Here is a 20,649-nt window from a genome sequence, read left to right on the forward strand (position 1 = left end):
TATGGGGTTCCAGAAATAATAACAACACAATAATTTTAACTAACAGGTTCCATGGCCTGAAAAGGCTAAGAAAAACCTGATTTATACTATTAAATCAATCTCATGAATATTCAAAAATCCAAATAAAAAGCATCTATGACTGTCCTGCAAAATGCGGTCATTATCTTCCTCTTAGTTTTGCTCTTAACATTGAATTAAACCAGAATCTTTCTTCCTGCCATTTATCAATTATTCCATCTTCTTTTCTCTGGGATAGTGGAATACAAACCATTCTTCTGAAGGATGATGAGACACACAATAATATTTCCCTCTGATCATAATTTTCTTTCAAACTAAACATGTTCAGGTTCCTCAGTTTCTTTTCCTAGGACTTAGTTACTAGTTGCTTAATGATCTTATTGCTCTTCTCTGAATTGTTTCCATTTTATCTTAAATCAGGAATTGCAGACTGTCTTTAAAATGGGATCTGAACAGAGCAGGGATCTTCTGTCACTTTGATCCTAAGCTTCCTGCATTTACCCTTTTTACTCTTCTGTCAAAGAACTAATTCATATTTAGCTTGGAGTCACCATTTTTGCAAGTATCATTACCAAACTAGGCAATAACTCAACCTATGCATGTGAGATCTAAGTGAAAAACTCAACCTTTGCCTCAGTTAAATGTTATGCTGCCATTTTCTATTCATTTCTGTAACCTGTTAAGATTATTCAGAAATGTACTGCTGTCTTGTTAGATATTCTTTCCAACCACCTAATAGATACCCCATTCTTAAGTAACTCCCTAACAATGAACATGTCAGTGCCCAACGAGAGATGTTCTTTTTCTCTGCAGTATGTTTTATGAACCTGTCACGACACCATGTGGCCACACCTTCTGCAAAGAGTGTATGGAGCGTTGCTTAGACCACCGGCCCACCTGCCCACTTTGCAAGCAAAGCCTGCAAGAGGTAAGAGGGACAATTTTCTCTTGGTTGCTTTCAACTGCTGGGTGCTTTTCTTTATGTAGTCAAAAAAGGAGATGGTAAATGAGTTCTGTCATTCCAATGCATTTGAAGAATATTAAATTAGGTAATATTTTCAGATTTTGGATTTGCAGGTTGGCATGTTCTTTAGCCTTGACTTTTACTATTGAATGGGATTTTCTTTTGTAACAAAAGTGGGATTCTCCATCTCCTGGCAGGTAATTTTTTTTTATTTTTACTACAATAAGGGGGGTCTGTTTGTACCCAGGTGTTTTTGCTTGTGGTGTGGAGATTTATTTTGTTGTGAGTGCAGGCTTCCAGATAATTGATAGTCTGGTGGAGTCATCTCTTCTGTTCATGCTTTCAGGTCTTTTTTCAATCTCTATGGCTTCTCTGATAATTCTGTAACTGGAGTTAGCTATAGTGGCTAGGGTTTTGATGCCATTGAAGTCGATGCTATGACCTGTGGCTTTCATGTGTTGGACTAGTGAGGAAGTGTGTTCCAGCTTTTTTACAACAAAAAAAGCTTTTTATTTTACAACAAAAAGCCTGACTCACAGATGAACACAATACACAAGACTGATGATGGCAAATGAGATTCTGCCGAAACGTCACTACAACTTTAAAGGCACAACTATAATGACATGAGAAAATACCCGAACAAAGCTGAATACCACACACACACACACACACACACACACACACGCACACACACACACACACGGTTTTATCTTGATGTTGTAAGCCACCCAGAGTCACCTGGCATGGAGATGGCTAGCAAACAAGTTTAATAAAGAAAATAATTTAGCTTCAGCACTGAGAATGATTTTGTATACAGTAAGTCATAAGAGTTAGCCATAGTAGTTTAGACTATCTCATAAAAATATTAGGCTCCTTACCAAGTGCTAAATCAAATAGTTTTATTAATTATTGCCAGATATTTGCTATAATTAGTACAAAACTGTTTTTGCATTAGGTATTAGATAGTGAATATTAAATATTGACAGGTGCTGAGTATGGGATTATCAGAGTAAAATATTTGCAAAGGCCATCAGAGCAGAGATGGTATTCAGCAGGTTCTGACCAGTTCTGGAAAACCGGTAGTAGAAATTTTGAGTAGTTCGGAGAACTGGCAAATGCCACCTCTGATGGGAGATTTTACAGTATCCTTTCCCTTCCACGCCCACCAAGCCACGCCCACAGAACTGGTAGTAAAAAGTTTTGAATCCCACCGCTGCATCAGAGGGTCACCTGAGCCAAAGTTTTATTCTTTGGAAAAAGACATTGTTGAAAGGAGATTTCAGTTCTGTGCAATTCAGAAGTGGATATTGAAAAAAACTGGCTAGGTCCAGAAGAGGAACTCAGAGAACAGAATGTCTTTTGCTGAATGCTTTCAAACTTCCATTCTGCAAAAGATGTACTTTGTGAGACTAAAATATATAAGACATATCTGTAAATATGTGTAAAATATATCAAGGTGATATAATTATGAATGTTTGATTCCTTTCAGTATCTGAAAGCTGGAAAATACAATACTACCATTCTGCTTGAAGAGCTGATGACGACAGTCTTCCCTTCACAACTGGCAGAAAGGAAACTAGTCCACCAAGCTGAAATGGTAGAACTTTCAAAGTAAATATGAACCTTTTGGCTGCATATTCTATGTGTACAATCCCAGAAGCAGAAAACATATTGTACAGGAATTGGAAAGTATATTTGATGGTTTTATCCTGTTCTTCTCTGTCTCCCTCTCTCTGTCTCTGTCTCTCTGTCTCTGTCTCTCTGTCTCTGTCTCTCTCTCTCTCTCTCTCTCTCTCTCTCTGTATCTCTCTCTGTCTCTGTCTCTCTCTATCTCTCTGTCTCTGTCTCTCTCCCTCTCCCTGTATCCCCTATACAAGGTAAGCTTTTGATGACCAAACAATCTGTTCATGGTGACCCTGAGTTTTTTATTTATTCCTTGGCCATCCTTGCTTCATAATGAGTGCCTCACATCATCATGTCTTCAAGCCTTTTTCTCTCTGTGTCTTCTGTAATCTGACATCAAGGCTCTAATGGCAATGTCTCCCTATGCCTTATTCCACATTCAGAGAAATGCAGCTTGCTTTCTATCAGTGTAGGGTCCCAGTGTTGATTAATGTCCCTAGCAATGCTGGAAGGGACAAATGAACTAGATAGTGGGTTTATAGAACATGACTTTTCTTTAGAGTTCTTTGGCAGTCCTGTAGAGTTCATGGAGTAAAATGGGCATGTAAATCTAATAAATGACTGGCTTCTTGGTAGGTTCAATAGTCCACATGCATTTTATCTTTTTGGGCAGGCATGGAAAGTTCATTTGGATGTCCTTGTGTGCATGCATAAAAGTTACCCAGTGGTATATTCTACTCTGAAATCCTCCTGTTTATTTTTCAAATTCCTAGTAGTCCTTTTGTTGATTATAGTTCCTTTCTTTTACAGCCTAAACAAGAATATCCCCATCTTTGTGTGCACCATGTCATTTCCAGGTCTCGTCTGTCCTCTTCATGTGTTTGAACCTCGCTATCGACTCATGATGCGAAGATGTCATGAGACTGGCACAAAGATGTTTGGCATGTGCATGTATGAAAATGGAAAAAAGTAAGTTACACGGAAGACTGAGGCTGCGACTTTTTAAAACTTGGTTCTACAGTAGAGGTTGAATCCCACAATTTTGGGTTGATTGAACCAACAGATGAAACCATACTAAAAAGAATAAATGTAACTTTTGTTTTTCTGAAATTCTATACATGGGTTCTGCTTGGTATTTTGAGGCAGAATGTCATCTTTTGAATTGTAACTGAATGCTCTCTTCCTCTTCCCCCTCTCCTACAAAACTTAGATTTTAGAGAAGTGAAGAAGAAAACTCCACTGAGCTCCATGGTTGCAAATCAGCTTTCATTGTTAGATACCAATGAACAGGAGGAACATAATCAGAATCTAAATAAACAAATAGATGAATGGATATTGATCTGGGTTTTTTTTATTGATACTTCTTTACATGTTAGCCTGCGCTGAGTGCTTATCTATGGTAGGTAGAATAGAGATTGTCACCTGGTCTTTCCCTAGATATTGTTCACTATGCCAGCTCTGGCTCTAACATCTGCATATTGAATGCAGTCTATTGCTCGTGCAGGGTGACTTTTTGTAGTGTTTTATGAGTTTGCAGTGTAAAAAGAGGGAACATCTGCATCTGGTTGAAAATGTCATTATTTGGGACTATGCAGGAGTTCCAGAAATACGTTAAAAGCATGTCCTTTTTGGAGACTTCCGGTTTGGGCTTCGGCGATGGACCAAAGTCGCAATCGCCTGTGATTTTGATCCATGCTCGCCGCTGGAGCGCACCGAGCCGCCCGGACTCAGGGCTGAAGCCACCCCCTAGAGGTGGATAATTTAAAAACTTTCTTTAAAAAAAAAGAAAGAAAGCAGCGGAGGGAAAAAGGAAAAAAGAGGGTGGAATCTGGAAAATGAAGGAGACCACCTGGAAAAAAAATTGATAGTGGAATTTTAACAAGGCTTGCAAAAGATACATTGTAGCTGAAACTTTGTTACAAGAGAACAAAGCCCCTGGAAAGAGAAAGTGAGAAAAGAAGCAAGAAACAGTTTTGGATTATTGGATGATTCCTGGAACTTTGGATGGAGGATCCTAATGAAATAAAATAAAATCAATTGGGGGTTGTTTAAAATTGTTTAATTTTTTTTAAAAATGGCATCACTTCTTGAAGAGTTAAAAATGAGACTTAAAGAACAAAAAGAAGAAACACAAGACGGAAGAGGATCTTTTGGTTTCGTATTTCAATTTTTAGAAATGGAGATCTAGAACTATGAAAAACAACCAGAAATGCTGGCAGAACAAGAAGGGCGGGACAACGAAGAAGCCATCTTTAATGACCAAGAAATTTTAAGTGGGGTAAAAAAGGGAAAGGGGGGGAAACGAGTTAAAAACTTAAGTACTGAAGCAACAACCAAAAAAATAATAATTTGAAAAGTAATAATATCAGGAAGAAGCAGAAGGGAGGATCACAGAAAGGAGAATCAGATAGAAAAGGCAATAAAAAGGGGAGGGAGAAGAAGAGAGGGAAGAGACAAAGGAAAAGAAGCTACAAAAGACAGAAACAAGATATAGAGGTACAGGAAAAACGTACAAGAATTAAATGCATAAACCTATTTAAAAGACACAGAGACAATGGTTAAAATTTAACTTACATACATACATACATACATACATACATACATACTTTTTTCTTTTAAGAATTTAGTGTGTATTTTAAGGGAATGTACCGAGCAGAATTTGATTGAAAATAGGTATGTGTTATAAAATAGAGGTTAGAAAATGAATGTTATAACTGTAAAGATGTAACTTAAATTTTTAAATAAGATTTGAAAAAAGATACAAAGGTGTTACACTTCAGTCTAGTAATTACAGGGGAAAATTTGTTTTATGAGAAAAGATAATATGAAATTGTAAACAGGACAGACGAAAGTATAAAACATTGACTAGAAAGATTTTAAAAATTGGAAAAAGATATGTAATTGAATTAAGAAAGGAATGAGATAATTTAAAATAAGGCTATAGGAAGTAAAGAAAGGGAAAAGCTATTGAAAAAATTGTGAAAATAGTTATAAGATATGGATTACAATGTATAAGATAAATATGTATTGAGTTTATGTCTGTATGGAGAAGTGATAACCAGGGGCCATGCTGTTCTAAAAAAAACCACATATTTTGTTTGTATTTGTATGTTTTGTGAAATCTTAAAACTTTTATTAAAAAAAAAAGCGTGTCCTTTATATACATTTGCTGGATATGCGGTAAATGTAAAACTAAAAGGTATAAGGAAGTTTTTCTTGGGTGTGAAATGCTAGAGTTAAATTGGTACAAATGAAAATGAACGTGTATTAGAAAGCTGTTCCAGTATTTGATAGTGATTGAATTCTAATTTAAGTACATTTAAATTGCATTCTTTTTTATTCTGAATCCTTCCATCCCAAGCCATTCAATTCAAAGCATTTGCATAATAGCATCCATCGTAGGGTGGGTCAAATTTTTCAACTTTCAATTTCCAAATATTAGGGGTGCTCAAAGCTGTGACATGCCTTGGGGATTGTAAAGATATTTTAGTTACTTTAATTTAGATGTGCTTGGCAAGTAATTACATAAATAAATAGAATAGAATTCTTTATTGGCCAAGTGTGATTGGACACAGAAGGAATTTGTCTTGATGCAAATACTCTCAGCATACATAAAAGAAGATACATCCATCAAGAGTCAAGAATCATAAGGTACAACACTTAATAATAGTCATAGGGTACAATAAGCAATCAAATCTTACTAGGAAACAGTCAATATATTATAAATAGTAAGGATACAAGTGACAAAGTTACAGTCATACAGTCACAAATGGAAGGGGATGGGTGATTAGGAGTGATGAGAAGATTAATAGTAGTGCAGACTTTCTAAATAGTTGGACAGTGTTGAGGGAATTATTTGTTTAGCAGAGGGATGGCATTCGGGAAAAAACTCCTTGATTCTAGTTGTTCTGGTGTGCAGTGCTCTATAACATCATTTTGAGGGTAGGAGTTGAAACAGTTTATGTCTGGGATGTGAGGGGTCTGTAAATATTTTCACAGCCCTTTTTCTGACTCGTGCAGTATACAGGTCCTCGATTGAATGCAGGTTGGTAGTAATTGTTTTTTCTGCAGTCCTATTTATCCTCTGAAGTCTGTGTCTGTCCTGTTGGGTTGCAGAACCAAACAAGTTATATAGGTGCAGATGACAGACTCAATAATTCCTCTGTAGAACTGTATCAGCAGCTCCTTGGGCAGTTTGAGCTTTCTGAGTTGGCGCAGAAAGAACATTCTTTGTTGTGCTTTTTTGATGACATTTTTGATGTTAGGTGTCCATTTTAGGTTTTATGATATGATAGAACCTAGAAATTTGAAGATCTCTACTGTTGATACTATTGATAAATTTTGTAACTTTTAAAAATTTTGTTTGTTTCATTTCCCACAGGTTACATAGCATACCAGAATTGGAAAAGCAGAATTGTAAAGATGAATCTTCCTTCTGTCCTTTATTAAAAGCCTTGTCTCTTTTCAGCTTTGCTGACTATGGCTGCATACTGGAGATTCAGAAAATAGCATTTTTCCCTGATGGACGATCATTGGTGGACACTATCGGCAAGAGGAGGTTTCGAGTTTTGAGACGAGGGCACAGAGATGGCTACCACACTGCAGATGTTGAATACTTGGAAGACGAGAAGGTGAGTAGTCCTTATGTGAAGAATAAAGTCCTAAAGATCTGGCTAAAACAAAAGGAATATTATGCACTGGGTGTCGCTTGATATAGGTAATACTTGACTTATGACCACAATTGAGCCCCCAGTTTTTGTTGCTCATCAAGACAGTTGTTAAATGTGCTTTGCCCATTTTAGACCTTTCTTGCCACAGTTGTTAAGTGAATCACTACAGTTCTTAAGTTAATCACACAGTTGTTAAGTGAACCTGCCTTTCCTATTGACTTAGGTTGCAGGAAGGTCACAACAGGTGATCACATGACCCTGGGACACTGCAACCATCATAAATAGAGTCAGTTGCCAAGCATCTGAATTTTGATCATGTGACCACGGAGATGCTGCAACGGTTGTAAGTGTGAAAAACGGTCATAAGTCACTTTTTTCAGTGCTGTTGTAACTTCGAATGGTCACTAAGTGAAATGTTGTAAGTTGAGGACTATGTGTAATTTACAGGTGTTCCTGAGTTTATCTTTCACTTTTCCACCAAAAGATGGCATTCAAAGTGGTAATCAGTAAACACATATTAAAATGAACAAATTTAACACAGCTGAGCTACAAAATAATAACTTGAACCATGCCTACTCTTTTGAATCTTATAGGACAGATGGTAACGATTGGAGATAGAATATTCAACTTAGCCCTCTGCTGTTTTTTTTTTCATTGATACTTTGGTACAATAAATGTATAAAACAAGTAGAAAAACCTATCATATTGATTTATGGGTCTGCGCTTTCAATTTATGAGTTAACAGCTGTCCACTGTTAGAAGGAAAAGCGCTTTTTAAATGTCTTCCCTGTTCTTAGTACATTGCAGTAAAGCCAGGATAATCACTGCACCCCCACCCAAATACAGCATTAATTCTTTGATTCATTGGTTAAAATAGTTGCTTGTCAAGCTGGAATTTTCTTTGATAACGTACTAATGCATAGCTTCTATTCCCCTTGCTCCTTTTAGTAAGCGAGACTGTTCTTCTGGCAGCTCTCAAATGAGCACATGTCTGCCTTAAGAAGACTCTCTTTTCTTTAAAGAAGCCTTGGTAATTGAAATGCATCTTTCTACCGTATCTCCTCCTCTTGCTCCTTTTAATGGTCTGTGCACCAGCCTACCTGCTTCATAATTTGCCTTCTATCCTATTCCGTCTGCTCAGCTGTCACTCCTGCCAATAAAAAGGACTTGTACCTTTCCTTTTTGCAATTTTACAACTCGGTGGTAGGGAAGAAGGTCTCAACATTTGACCTGTCCTTATTGTCCCAGCACCTTCCTTTCCCACTAGGCCGAGGAGTTTCCTCAAGAGCATTTCCTTCTCTTTTCTCCCAGGCCAAACCAGTTCTGTGTGTAGAGCAAAACATCCAAGCACATGTTTCAGTTTTGGCACAGACCACTCAAAACCAGGCTTTTGAAGCATGCAATATTTTACAAGTCCCTACTATATGGCAACAACACCTGCGTTCTACTTAGCAGTTATGTTTTCTCTCTCACGCTCTCTTTTGATCTCAACTGTTGTTCAGATTCTTTCGTTTTTACTTTCAATGTGCTTCCCTTTGCTTGTTTTCAACTTCTGACCTTGTGATCTAGATGGAAGGAGAAGAACAGACTGAGCTCCAGAATTTGCATGATTGTACCTATGAGCTAACCCAGAGATTTTATGAACATGGGGGCAGGACTTTCCGACAGCTTGTGATGCATCATGGACCACTTCCGGAAAAAGAGGAAGACATACAGGTATTGAGACTTGTTCTCACCCGGAATATAAAGTAATCTGCAGGGGAATAAGATCTGATAAAAGGGATATATGACTGTCATATAGAATAACAATAAAAATACTCAGATTCCATTCTAATTTGGAGGAGAATAAACAATTTATTAATTATCTAGTCCTGGCATGGATTCTATATTCTGATAGCCTATTGTGGTACATTAGATAAATTAGGTGTCCACAGCCTTGTTGACCATTTGTTGATTATGTGCCGTCAAATTGGTGTTGACTAGTAGTCAAATGGATTGACTGTTTCTTAGATACATATGTCATATTTGGTGGCTTTCTATGGCACACATAAGGTTTTTAAAAATAATCTTGTGTTCACACTCTTAAGTTTTAAAAAAAAGAATAAGCAGGGGTGGGATTCTACTGGTTCTGTCCACCTCTGTAGAACTGGTTGCTCTGAAGAGCAGCAGACATAGAACCGGTTCTGTGTCTGCTGCTGTTGTGGCCCACACACCTGCCCGGGCTCTTACCTGACTTTTATTTCCTGCTTTTTCAACCGCAGCTGCTTTGCGTGACATAGCTACAGTTGAAAAAGCAGGAAAAAAGGGCTTTTCCAACCGCTGCACACTTGCACGCAGTGCTGTTCAGCTGTCTGGGCAGCTCAGCAGGTTGTAAATTGCACTTGTGCGACTCACGTGACTCGCGCATACGTGCATGACTCTAATAGACAGAACCGGTAGTTATACCAGTTACATCCCATCCCTGAGAATAACCATATCATAACAGATAAATAAATGCTATGCAGCCAATCGAAACTTGTCATTCATTTGTCTTTTCCAGGATCTTAATCCTACATTTTGTAGTAGATAACATAGAAGCCATTTTTAAATTATTTTCCAGGAACTAGATTGCCTTGAATTTCAGATTTAGGTTCATGTATATAAATGCATTTTGTACATTATAAGTTGAAACAGCAATTGTTAAAACAACAATTCCCTGGAATCAAACTCAACATCCGATGTTTACATGGACCTATGGAATCCATGAAGTTTTCCTGGAAGGAATGGAAGTCATTTTCTATTATCTTTTAGGATGTGTGTTGATTTGTTAGATTTGCCTATTGCCCTGGGATTTCCAGTAGTATCCAGTACTATGCAGGTCTATCATTACATATTTTTTCAAGATCAGCCAAAGGCAGATAAGAACTTGCAGCAGCTTTAACAAAATAAGTTAGCAGTTTAAAATTTTGCATTTTGTACATTCATATAATTTTTAAAATGTAATTTTAGCTATTTGATTAGGTAATGCCCTTTAAATGAAGTCCATGGTATTAGGTTACTATAAGGCTCAAACCATCCATATCTTAGAAATGCAGCCTTCCCAAGTAAATAATATTAGAGATACTGCATTATCATAACTATCCCTATATGTTTTTCTTTCTACAAGCAGTTAGATGGCCTTAAGAGAATTTTGTACCTGAAAATCATAGTTTTCCAGGAGTGTAGTAATAAACAAAGTTCAGTGGCAAAGTAAATTTAGTTTAGAATTAATTAACCTATTAATCTCACTTTTCTGTCTAAATAAATTAATTATAAGAATTATGATCTTCAGTTGCTGCAATCTGCAAACCTTTCTCCTCTAACAAGTGAGACTTAACAGCTCTAAAAGATTGTGTCTTGGGGCTTTTTAAAATAGGAAGTTTGGGTTCTGTTTTAAAGACTAGAAAGGATATCCTAGTTTGTACAATTTTGCCATGGTGACTATTCTAAATATTTCAGTATTGTTACTATTACATTAGCGATATTAATTTAAAATATTAGTAGGCTGTATTAATATTACACCATATCATTTATTAGTTGCATGAATAATTTAAGGAATTGTCATTGCTATAAAATTCTTAGAATGGCATACACTGAAGAATATTAAATTAATAACCCATAAAAAGAAATGAGGCACACAGAATGGATGGCCATAAAACTGGCAACATCCATAGAGCCATAAGGTTAAATTAAAGCAACTTATAATGTGGAGCAAAATGCCTGGACAACTGGAGAACAGTCTTGAGTTTGACCCCCAAAAATAACAAAATTAACCTCGGCCATGTTTTATCCAGTATCTTACGCAGAAGTGCCATGGTGAAAGCTTCTTAACTTCAGTCATCACCCAAGTAACCTTGATGAAAATGGCAGTATTTAGCTGACCTTCAAAAATGATAAGCAGTGTTGTTCCTGGCTTGTCCTTAGGGGGTAGACATATTTACCACAGGGGAGAGGAGCAGAACAACAGTTGTAGGCTAGAACAATTGTAAATATGTTGACTGCCATATGAAAGTTTGAATCCTTCTTCATTAGAAGTCTATAAAGAGGCTAGAATCTAGATGATCATCTATGAGACAAGCTTTACACGGGGAAATGTTTTTAGATGAGATGACCTCTCCTTCAAACTATGTGACTATAAAATTCCAGGGCTACAACTGGATTGAGAAGTTTAAAAATTCTAGAAGAAAGTAACGGCAAATCATGTAAATCATTCCTGCCTAGAAATACGTTTTACTCAAGCATTTAATTTCCTGTCTGTGAAAAACTGAATCAAATCTTAACTCCTTTTCATTTCTAATTACTTGCCATTTCACCTCTTAAAAATGTTCCTTCTAAGGCATCTATGGTATCCCCAGTGCTTGATTGTTTCAGTTCATTATTCCTTAACTATGGTTATTGTTTTCCAAAATCTCAGTCTTTAAAATAAGAAATAAAATCAAAATCTGATTTAAACCAGTATTATTTAAAAAACAAAGCTGTAATTAGATCAAATTGTTAAGGGCTATTTTAAAAAGCTTGCTTAGGATCTTTTTTCTAAAAAATTTTTGCAAAGCAATTAGGGTTTTAACAAATAATTGGAATATTCCAACATTCTGGGCACTTGTTGTTTATGGCAACAATAATCACATTTGCTCTAATGACTTTTACCATGGGGATCCTAAATAACCTGGATTTAGGCTATTAAAATTCAACACTCAGAATGAGAGCCATTGAAATGTGTTGGCTAAGTATAATATGACCTCAGATTCTGCAAAAGACCAGCCTACGTGTTGAATTTTGTATTTTTTTTCAAAACTAGACACAAAGGCAGCCCATCGACTATAATAAATATTATAAAAATCAAACTTGAAGGCTATTACAATGTGTATCATAGTTGCATAGTCATTTTCTTCTAGGAAATGATGGAGTTGATGTACCAAGCTGATAAAAGATACTTTGAATCATGGCTTCATTTTAGGAAAACAGAGAACGAGTTTGAATTCAGCAGTATTCTCATGTATATTCTCATTTAGAATATGATTCCACCCAGGACACTTCTGAATGGAACTGTCTTCCACCTCTCTGAAACTGTGACCATTTACATTGAGCATCTTCAAATATTATTTGACCCTCAGTCTCTTTAGCTTTAAAGAAATAGATTTAGATCTCAGAAAACATGGAGAGAACTCAACTCCATACTTGGTCATAATTTCATGTAGATGCTGAAAAAAAGACAGAATAGAGCACATGTAATAACTCCATTTCTAGGAGCAATTCAAGCATCTTCAAGGGACCACTTGAGATCAACGTGATGAAATCCCATGTCAAACAGTGCTTTTTATTCCCAGCTTTCCTAGGCAATCTAAAATTGATCAATGTATTGAAAGTTCCTGGGTATAATGGAACATGTATATGACCTCGAGGAAAGAGATAAAGAGATGCTTGCTAGGAAGCAATCAAACAAGAGAGGCAGAAGCCCCCAGTGACTTAACTATCAGGAGAAAGAAACTTAGAAAGGACTGTTTCCAATGGTTAAGCAGTTAAAAGTGTTGGCAGGAAGTTTGTACTTTTAGACATGCAAGAATCTCTTATAAGACTTAAAGTAGAATTAGTTTGTCTATTTGTGTTACCTAACTGGTTTATCTGGAAGATCAAGAAGAACCAATAGTATCACATGTCTATCTAAAGAAGCTGCTTAACTAGTAGGCTAATAAATCAGCATTAATCTGCTTTTTTAGGGCTGCTCATTTTCTCAGTCCCATTAGAGATTAACCTATAATTGGTAATTGCCAAAAGATACAAGTAGTCTAATCATTGCTGCCTTCTCCTCCTGGCAGACATTTACAATGATCTAATAATTCCTGGCTATAAGCTACAAAACAATTTGAGCAAGGATTCAAGGGCAAGGTGGTAGATATATCTTTATTTTGTGCAAATCATGGTAGAATAGATAATGTTCCTTCCTGTTTTCCCTATAACAATCTTGTGGAATGTCTGGGTTGAGAGAGAATGACTGTCCCAGAGTTACCAGTTCCCATGCCTAAGGAAGGGCTAGAATTGGTGGCATTCAGGTTTCCAGTCCAGCACCTTAACCTTTACACCAAACTACTCCAGCAAGTCTCTTCATGTCCTGTGCTATGAGTTGAAATGCATCCCAAAAAGAAGCTATCAAGCAGCACTAATTCTGCATTTGTGGTGTCATCAAGAGTACCTCAAACTATGCAAGATTTTGACCAGCTTTAAAAAACCCAGTAAAACAATCACAGTGAGCTCCAGAATCCTGTAATCAAGCTTTGAGAGAAGGTGCCAGGGGGTCTTATACAGCCAAAGCAATAATAGGTTAGGGTTGTGCAGGCAAAAATAGCCTCTTCAGCTGCATATATAACTGGATTCAATAGCTTTTGGGGCCGGATCATCCTAACAGCTCCAGTGGCCTTAAATAAGTTCTTGATCTTAGGATCACAGTGACCTGTCTCATGATAATGAGGGGAAATGAGGCACTCCCATAGACATATTTCTATGATCAGCATGAAAGATCAAAGACAGAATCCATTTTCTGGGTTCACAAAATGGATTAAGCCACAAATCAGGCAAACAGACTGGATTTGCTCAAGCAGTTTGTTAAAAAAAACAAACCAAACTTATCATGTTGTGAATCCAAACACTGGATTTTGAACTAACCCAATTAAGCATGGTTTATGAATGCAGCTGATATAAATGCACCAGTACGGTGGTTGCTTTGGTACTTAATTTACCTTGCATCATTAAATATATACTGTCACATAACATCTATCAATGTAACATTTGGGGCATTGTTCTCTTCCTACTCCTTAGTCTTTCTTGTAGGAGTTTAAAAAAATGATTTCTATTATATTGAAAAGATCACATGCTCAGTAGACAGTGCAAGAATTAAGTCTGCAGCTGATAAAGGAAATTTCCTGTCACACTTCAATGATGAATCTTGATGTCCTCAAGATGGATCCACTCAAGTAGCTCTAGTAGGGTCCTAATTTATTTATTATGCAAAACGCATTGATATATTTTCTATTATCTTTTCATTAGGCATCGCCAGATGGACCAGTTTGGTGTTGGTGGCTTATATCTGTCTTGCCCCTTGACTTGACCCACAAGTTGACCATTTTTTCTGAAACGTCCTTGAAGGCACGCCTCACCCAACTAAAACATATTCTGAACATCATTCTGGAAAGTCGTGACTACAGCAATTAATACTCAGACTTGTCACAAGGAAGTTTTACATAACATAGAAGGCAGGGAAGTGGGACTTCTGGAGAAGAAATGACAAACTGCAGATGGCTTGGCAAAAAATGGAACTGACAACCACAGAGGAATGAACTGGCGAATAGTCCAGCTCTTCATAATTCTTCTCCAGCCAAGGAGAGATTTGAGATTGCCCATAAGTGCTCTATACAGTTGCGCCTCATAATGCCAATCTGGTGCCCTCCAGAGGTCCTGGGACTGCAATTCCTAGAACTTCTAGCCAGCATGGTTGATTGGGAAATTCTACAAGTTGTGATCCCAGCACATCAAGTGGATGCTAGGTTAGGGTGGTCAAAGCCTTAACATCTTTATTTCCCTCTTTATTGTGATTATTTTGTTACTGTAAAACTGACTTCAGTTATAGTCCTTGAATGAGGACCCTGAAACTGGTCTGCAGTTGTAGCAAGATTTACTACAATGGTATGTAGTAGTAGCAAGATTTTTTTGAATGGGTTTTGGACCGACGGGGATAAAAGATTCAGTAGTAAGATTGAATTGTATTCAAGTGAACATATTTCAAAGCACCTTACACTATGAGAATAGGAAATAAAACTACAAACACTGGGACTTCCTGAGGAAATTTGCCTTATATCATATATTGATGTTTGCATGGGACTCTTCAGCATATTTTTCATAATGTATGATGTTCTTTCTTTCCAAGTTATGTAACTCACTGCTATTGATTGTAGGGTAAAAGCCAACTCAGAAATGAGGAACATGACAGAAGGGCTGATTTTCTTTCCTGTATTTTATTCTGATTGCTATTTAATGAAGAATTTCAAAAGGGATCAGATACAATGACTTATGCTGTTATAAAAGGTAGATTAGAATACTTCTATAAGAGAAAAAAGATTTAAAAGCTGATTGGGATAGATAATGTGTAGTTACCCAGATGTTCAGGAAGTACAATGATTTCTTACCATTTGGAGAGCTATACTTTCCCATCAGTCTAAAGCAGGCCACTTTAAAGATTTAATTTACAGAAAATGCCTAAAAGGAAACCTGAAAATGAAAATTAAATTGTAGACAATTCTGATGGGATGAAGTGAATAGCTAGAGAACTAACTACGACCTAAAATGTATAATTCAGGAATCAATCTAGGTTTCAAGACACTTAGATGGCAGAGTATTCAGCTGAACCAATCTGCTGCATAATTGTACATATTATTAGACAAATTACTGTGAATATATAAAGTTTGATATGCATGTATGTAATATTAACTGAACATGTACACATAGTTTAGTATAGGGAATGTCTGAATAGTTCATGAAAGGTCAATCATTCGTTCACGTTTAAGAAGTCATGGGATTTTTAAAACAACAGCTGCTAAAGCGATTGGTTTGTAAAATTTGCCAAAGATCAGAATTATTTTTAGATAAAATGTTTTTGTGCTCCAGCCTCAAGAATATGGATTCTGAGAATGAACAGCACTGTACAATACAGGTAGGCCTCAATTTACGACCATAATTGGGACTGGAACTTATGTTGCTAAAGTGATGTCATAAAATTACCCAATTTGATGATCTTTTTTTGCAGCAATTGTTAAATGTATCCAGCTTCCCCCATTGACTTTGCTTACCAGAAGCTGACTGGGAAGGTTGCAAGTGCTGATCCCATGACCCTGGGATCCTGGGATTGTGATAAATAAATGCTGGCTCTCCAGCTCCAAAATTACAATCATATGACTGGGGAAACTTATGGTTATAACATAAGGATCAGCCATAAACCACTTTTCCCCCCAATACGGTTGTAACTTCAGATGGTTCCTAAAGGAATAGTTCTAAGTTGAGGACTAACTCTATTTTTTTTTTTTTGGCAGATTTTAAGCCTGCTGTGATATATAGCTGTGTTTGCTGTTAGTTGTACTTAAACGTACACTCCTTATAACAATATGTTTACGTAATTTAAAATTGGCTTGCCAAAAAGAATTAAAACACTGTAGATGAAGGGCATATGCTACATTATCATTGAAGCTGCTCCACTCTTGTGCTTCTTCTGGTTTGACTGTTAAGTGGTTTAAGAAAATTCTGTTCAGACTCAGATACTTTGTCAACAAATTGCAAAGTATTCAATCTGGACTATAGGTTATCATGTCCTCCCATTGGACAATTCCTCTTGTGCCTGCCTACCATTCTGTATCAGACAAACAATGGCCAGTCATTTTCTTTTCTCTGGATGGATCGTCTTAAAGAGATATGTTAAAAATATAACTTGGAGAGAGTGTTAAAATGCTGGACTTGGACAGAGGAGAGCCAGATTTTAATGCTTCCTTAGATATAAAAACTGGATCAGTGTCTTTGGGCTAGTCACTGTCAGCTCACTCAGGAAGTTGAAAACATTTATCCACCAATGCACAATGGCTGGTATGGTGACCAACAACCTTTAATGAAGAGACCTTCGTTCTGCAATGAATTGCTTTGGGATAATAATGCACACACATACACAAACAAACATCCTAAAACATAAAAGGAGGAAGGCTTTCACTGCAGCCTCTCAATGGCCTTGTAGATTAATTTGGCTGCTTAATTGCTGATTGTGAAGGTTTTCTACTTCAAATGACAAATTAATGAAATGGTGGAATTATTAATGAGAACGGATAAATAAATGGAAATGAGGGAAACCTGGAAAAGCTTTTTAAAAGAGCAGTTTTCTTTGGGGTGTCAAACCAGAATTCTGAGTGAACAAGACAATTATTTCACTGATTATACTGTCGTAACAAGATAAGAAGAAAGCTTTAAAAGCTATTAGAACTAATGCTAAGGATTGGTTCAATTGAAGAAATGGTCCTTCTTCTGCAGAGTATCCAGTTGACCTTCAGCTGCAGCAAAATAAAAGCATCTTGGCACAAATAGAAAAGGTCAACTAAAAAGATACTCCTTTGGTCTTTTTAGCTGCCAGAAAAGGGGACTGGGGGGAAACTACATTCTTTAAATGCCTAGGCCCTAGATAATCACCCCGGCAGCCCTGTCAGAGCCGTAAGAAAGTTATTGGAGAGCATGATGGAGATGGATGCATCCCATTGGAGAAGCCACATCCAGAGGGTGGGGGAAAGACCAGGGTCAAGGGGGAAATGTATGGTGTAATTTAGTATTGGTTGCACCCAGCTAAATGCCAACATGGCCACTTCTAGTAAATCAATGTCCTTTTCTCTGAGATGTGGCTAGAGACTTTTGATTTGAATGGGGGTGGATTTGTTGGAGCCCTGACAGCAAGGAGCAATCAAACTGTCATAGGGAGGAATAATGTATATAGTTTCATGTTTTTTTAAAAAAAAATGTAAAGTTGGGATGGAGAAATGGAAACAATATAATTTCTCTAATTAAGGTCTTTTGCTTGCTTTAAATTACCTTGCTGTTCTTTTGTGGAAAGAGGAATTCAACTGCCAAATAGGGGCATTTTGTCCATATGCTTTTCCCCATTTTTCTATATTTATTTGGAACTATTAGGATAGATTCTAAACGTTGAATAAAATTTAGGCTTAGTTTCAACTTTTATATCTTACCCTTAAGTCCTTATCTTAGGGAAAGTGATAATAAAAGGCGCCTGAAATTTATAGAACATGGTAGAGATGTAATAGCCCTTTGGGCTATTTTGTAATGCTACCACCAGCTGCTTATTTCTCTGCTTGCTTCCAAATATCTTTTTAACCCACTAGTGTTGAACTCATTCTTTTGTATAGTAATGCCTCCTCTGAATAATAAGCTTCTCTAAGTTAAGGATATAAAATGGTGTTGAAGGGGTGGAGCAAAATTGCATGTTTGCAATTTGCGCTTCTTCATGTGTTATGAAATAAAATACTGGTTGGAATTAAATACCCTTGTTTGCCTGGTCTGAAACTTTAGTACCTGCAAATGTAGCTATGCAAGACTGCACAATGATGATGAAAGCCATTTACTGAGGTCTGTTAACCATTCAACTCTTATAACTGCTTGGACAATATATGTCTCTGGAATCCTGGATTCAGAAAATTCTGGCTTCCTCAGTAAATGGGTGGCGGGGCGTTATTTGTGTAAATATATACCACATTTAGGAAAATACTTTTCTTTTCAACATGACTGTTGAAATACAATTTAGGAAAGAATCCCCTATTGATAACTTATAAATTTTGCTTTGGTGTTGTCAGACGGCCAAGGTGATTTGAGAAGCTTAATTTTAAATTTTAATTATTAAGTTTTAGTAATTGGTATTACTTGAATTGCCTAGACAAATAAGCAAACTTTGGTTGTTTCGTTTATTCCACAGACTTCCTGGCTGTTCCTAGTTTTAAAAGATAAGAATTTTGAAAAGTCAAAAAATAAGAGCAGTTGCCCAAAAAGCTAATTTAGTCCTAGGCTGCATAAACAGAGGGACAGAATCAAGTTCGCATGAACTGTTAGTACTGCTTTATACCGCTTTGGTAAGACCACACTTAGAATATTGCATTGGTCATCACGTTATAAAAAATATGTTGAGGCTATAGAAAGTATACAGAAAAGAGCATCAAAGATTATTAGGGCTGGAGGCTAAAACACGTGAAGATTGGCTGCAGGAATTGGATTTGTCTAGTCTGGTGGAAAGAAGGACTAGGGGTGACACGATAACAATCTTCCAATATCTAAAGGGCTCTCAAAGAACTGCAGGTCAACATATTCTCCAATGGACTTGAAGACAGGATAAGAAGTAAAAGATGGAAACGTATTAAGGAGAGATCCAACTTAGAACTAAGAAGAAAATTCCCAACAATAAGAACAATAAATCAGTAGAAGATTAACTCCAGAGGTTGTGGGTGGTTCATCACTGGAGGATTTTTAGTAGAGATTGGACAATCATTTCTCCAAAATGGTAAAGGGTTTTTTGCTTGAGCAGGAGGTTGGACTAGAAGACTTACAATTCTGGGTTGCTGTTTTTTTGTCAAGCTAATGAACGTCATTTGAGCAAACCATTTGTTGGTTCTCAGAAAGATGTACATCTTAGAACAGACAGTATCTTAGAGCAGTGCTGTCAAAATGGCGGCCTATGGGCTAGATGCATCACGTGCAGGCCACGCTCACCCCAGTTCCACAAATAGAAAAAATGTCATGAAAAGTCACATGTCTGCAAGTTTGACACCCGTGCCTTAGAACAGCAGTATGCTCCTTTATTTAGTTTACTTTGCTTTATTGTACCTCATACAACGAAATCAAACACCATCTTCAGTGCACATCATGACCACGACCATGAAAATAAACACAAACACACATCCTTCACCCTTCACACATTGAACCGGAAACCCCCGACATCACACCAACACTGCACTATACAGCAGAATTCAAAAGAGCTACTGCCCTGAGATAGATTCTAATATTTATATATTAGTAGTGTTTTAATTATGACAAACAGCAAGAACAGAGAAATCACCTTCTGCAGTGTTTTCATATGGGAAGAAAACAAATGTAAATATGTATCGAGAAAAGAACTACAATAGTAAATTAAATACGAATACAGGATTGTATTTTGGGAATTTGTTAGCTTTTGGCAATGAAAATTCCTTCCACTAGGTGTCAATATAAAACAAAGATGATCAGAGACAAAAACAAAGAAAAATTAAGCGTACTGCGAATCAAAAATCATGAAGCTCCTTCTAAGAGAGATAAGAAGAACTTGGTATTACAGTATTGCTGTTTTCATCTTCTTTCACCTTTGACTTTGCTGATTCAGGGAGATAAAATTGTTGTTCAGCAACATTTGGAAGTTCTCAGATTTCACAGACTTCAAAGCCTATGGCAATAATGCTGTCTGCATGCCCTTAATTTAACAATTTGCAGTTATTTAACGTTGAGTACTTAATGCAATACAGATAGTCCTTACTTAGTGACACTTGTTCATCATTAATAATTTGCTTACAGATACAACTGGAACTTCTGATGTAAATTGGTGCAGTCATGTGAATGTTAACTTATGACTGTATTGCTTAGTGATAGAGTTCCTGGTCCCAATTATGGTCATTAACTGAGGATTACTTGTACATCATACTTGGTTAGTTCTGGATGTAGCCATTCTTTGTATAAAGGCATTGAAACAAATGGAGAAAGTTAGTTCTGACTGGGAATAGAGAAAGGATTTAATGTAGTTACTATTTT

The 20,649-nt window shown here is 36.8% G+C and overlaps 1 protein-coding gene across 1 annotated transcript in view; it reads left to right on the plus strand.

Moving 5' to 3' along the window:
• The window catches only part of LOC113433557 (LON peptidase N-terminal domain and RING finger protein 1-like), a 33,752-nt gene extending 17,251 nt beyond the window's left edge, over positions 1-16,501 (plus strand). The window contains exons 7-12 of the mRNA XM_087924248.1: positions 832-946; positions 2,472-2,593; positions 3,416-3,574; positions 7,074-7,236; positions 8,845-8,991; positions 14,335-16,501. Of these exons, the coding sequence (XP_087780374.1) occupies positions 832-946; positions 2,472-2,593; positions 3,416-3,574; positions 7,074-7,236; positions 8,845-8,991; positions 14,335-14,499 (871 nt within the window). The 3' untranslated portion in view covers positions 14,500-16,501. The remainder of the gene's footprint in view (positions 1-831; positions 947-2,471; positions 2,594-3,415; positions 3,575-7,073; positions 7,237-8,844; positions 8,992-14,334) is intronic.
• The last annotated feature ends 4,148 nt before the right edge of the window (positions 16,502-20,649 follow it).

The sequence above is a fragment of the Pseudonaja textilis genome, chromosome 2 (assembly GCF_049901715.1).
Source record: "Pseudonaja textilis isolate UNSWEBS1 chromosome 2, rPseTex1.2, whole genome shotgun sequence".
Classification (NCBI taxonomy): Eukaryota; Metazoa; Chordata; class Lepidosauria; order Squamata; family Elapidae; genus Pseudonaja; species Pseudonaja textilis.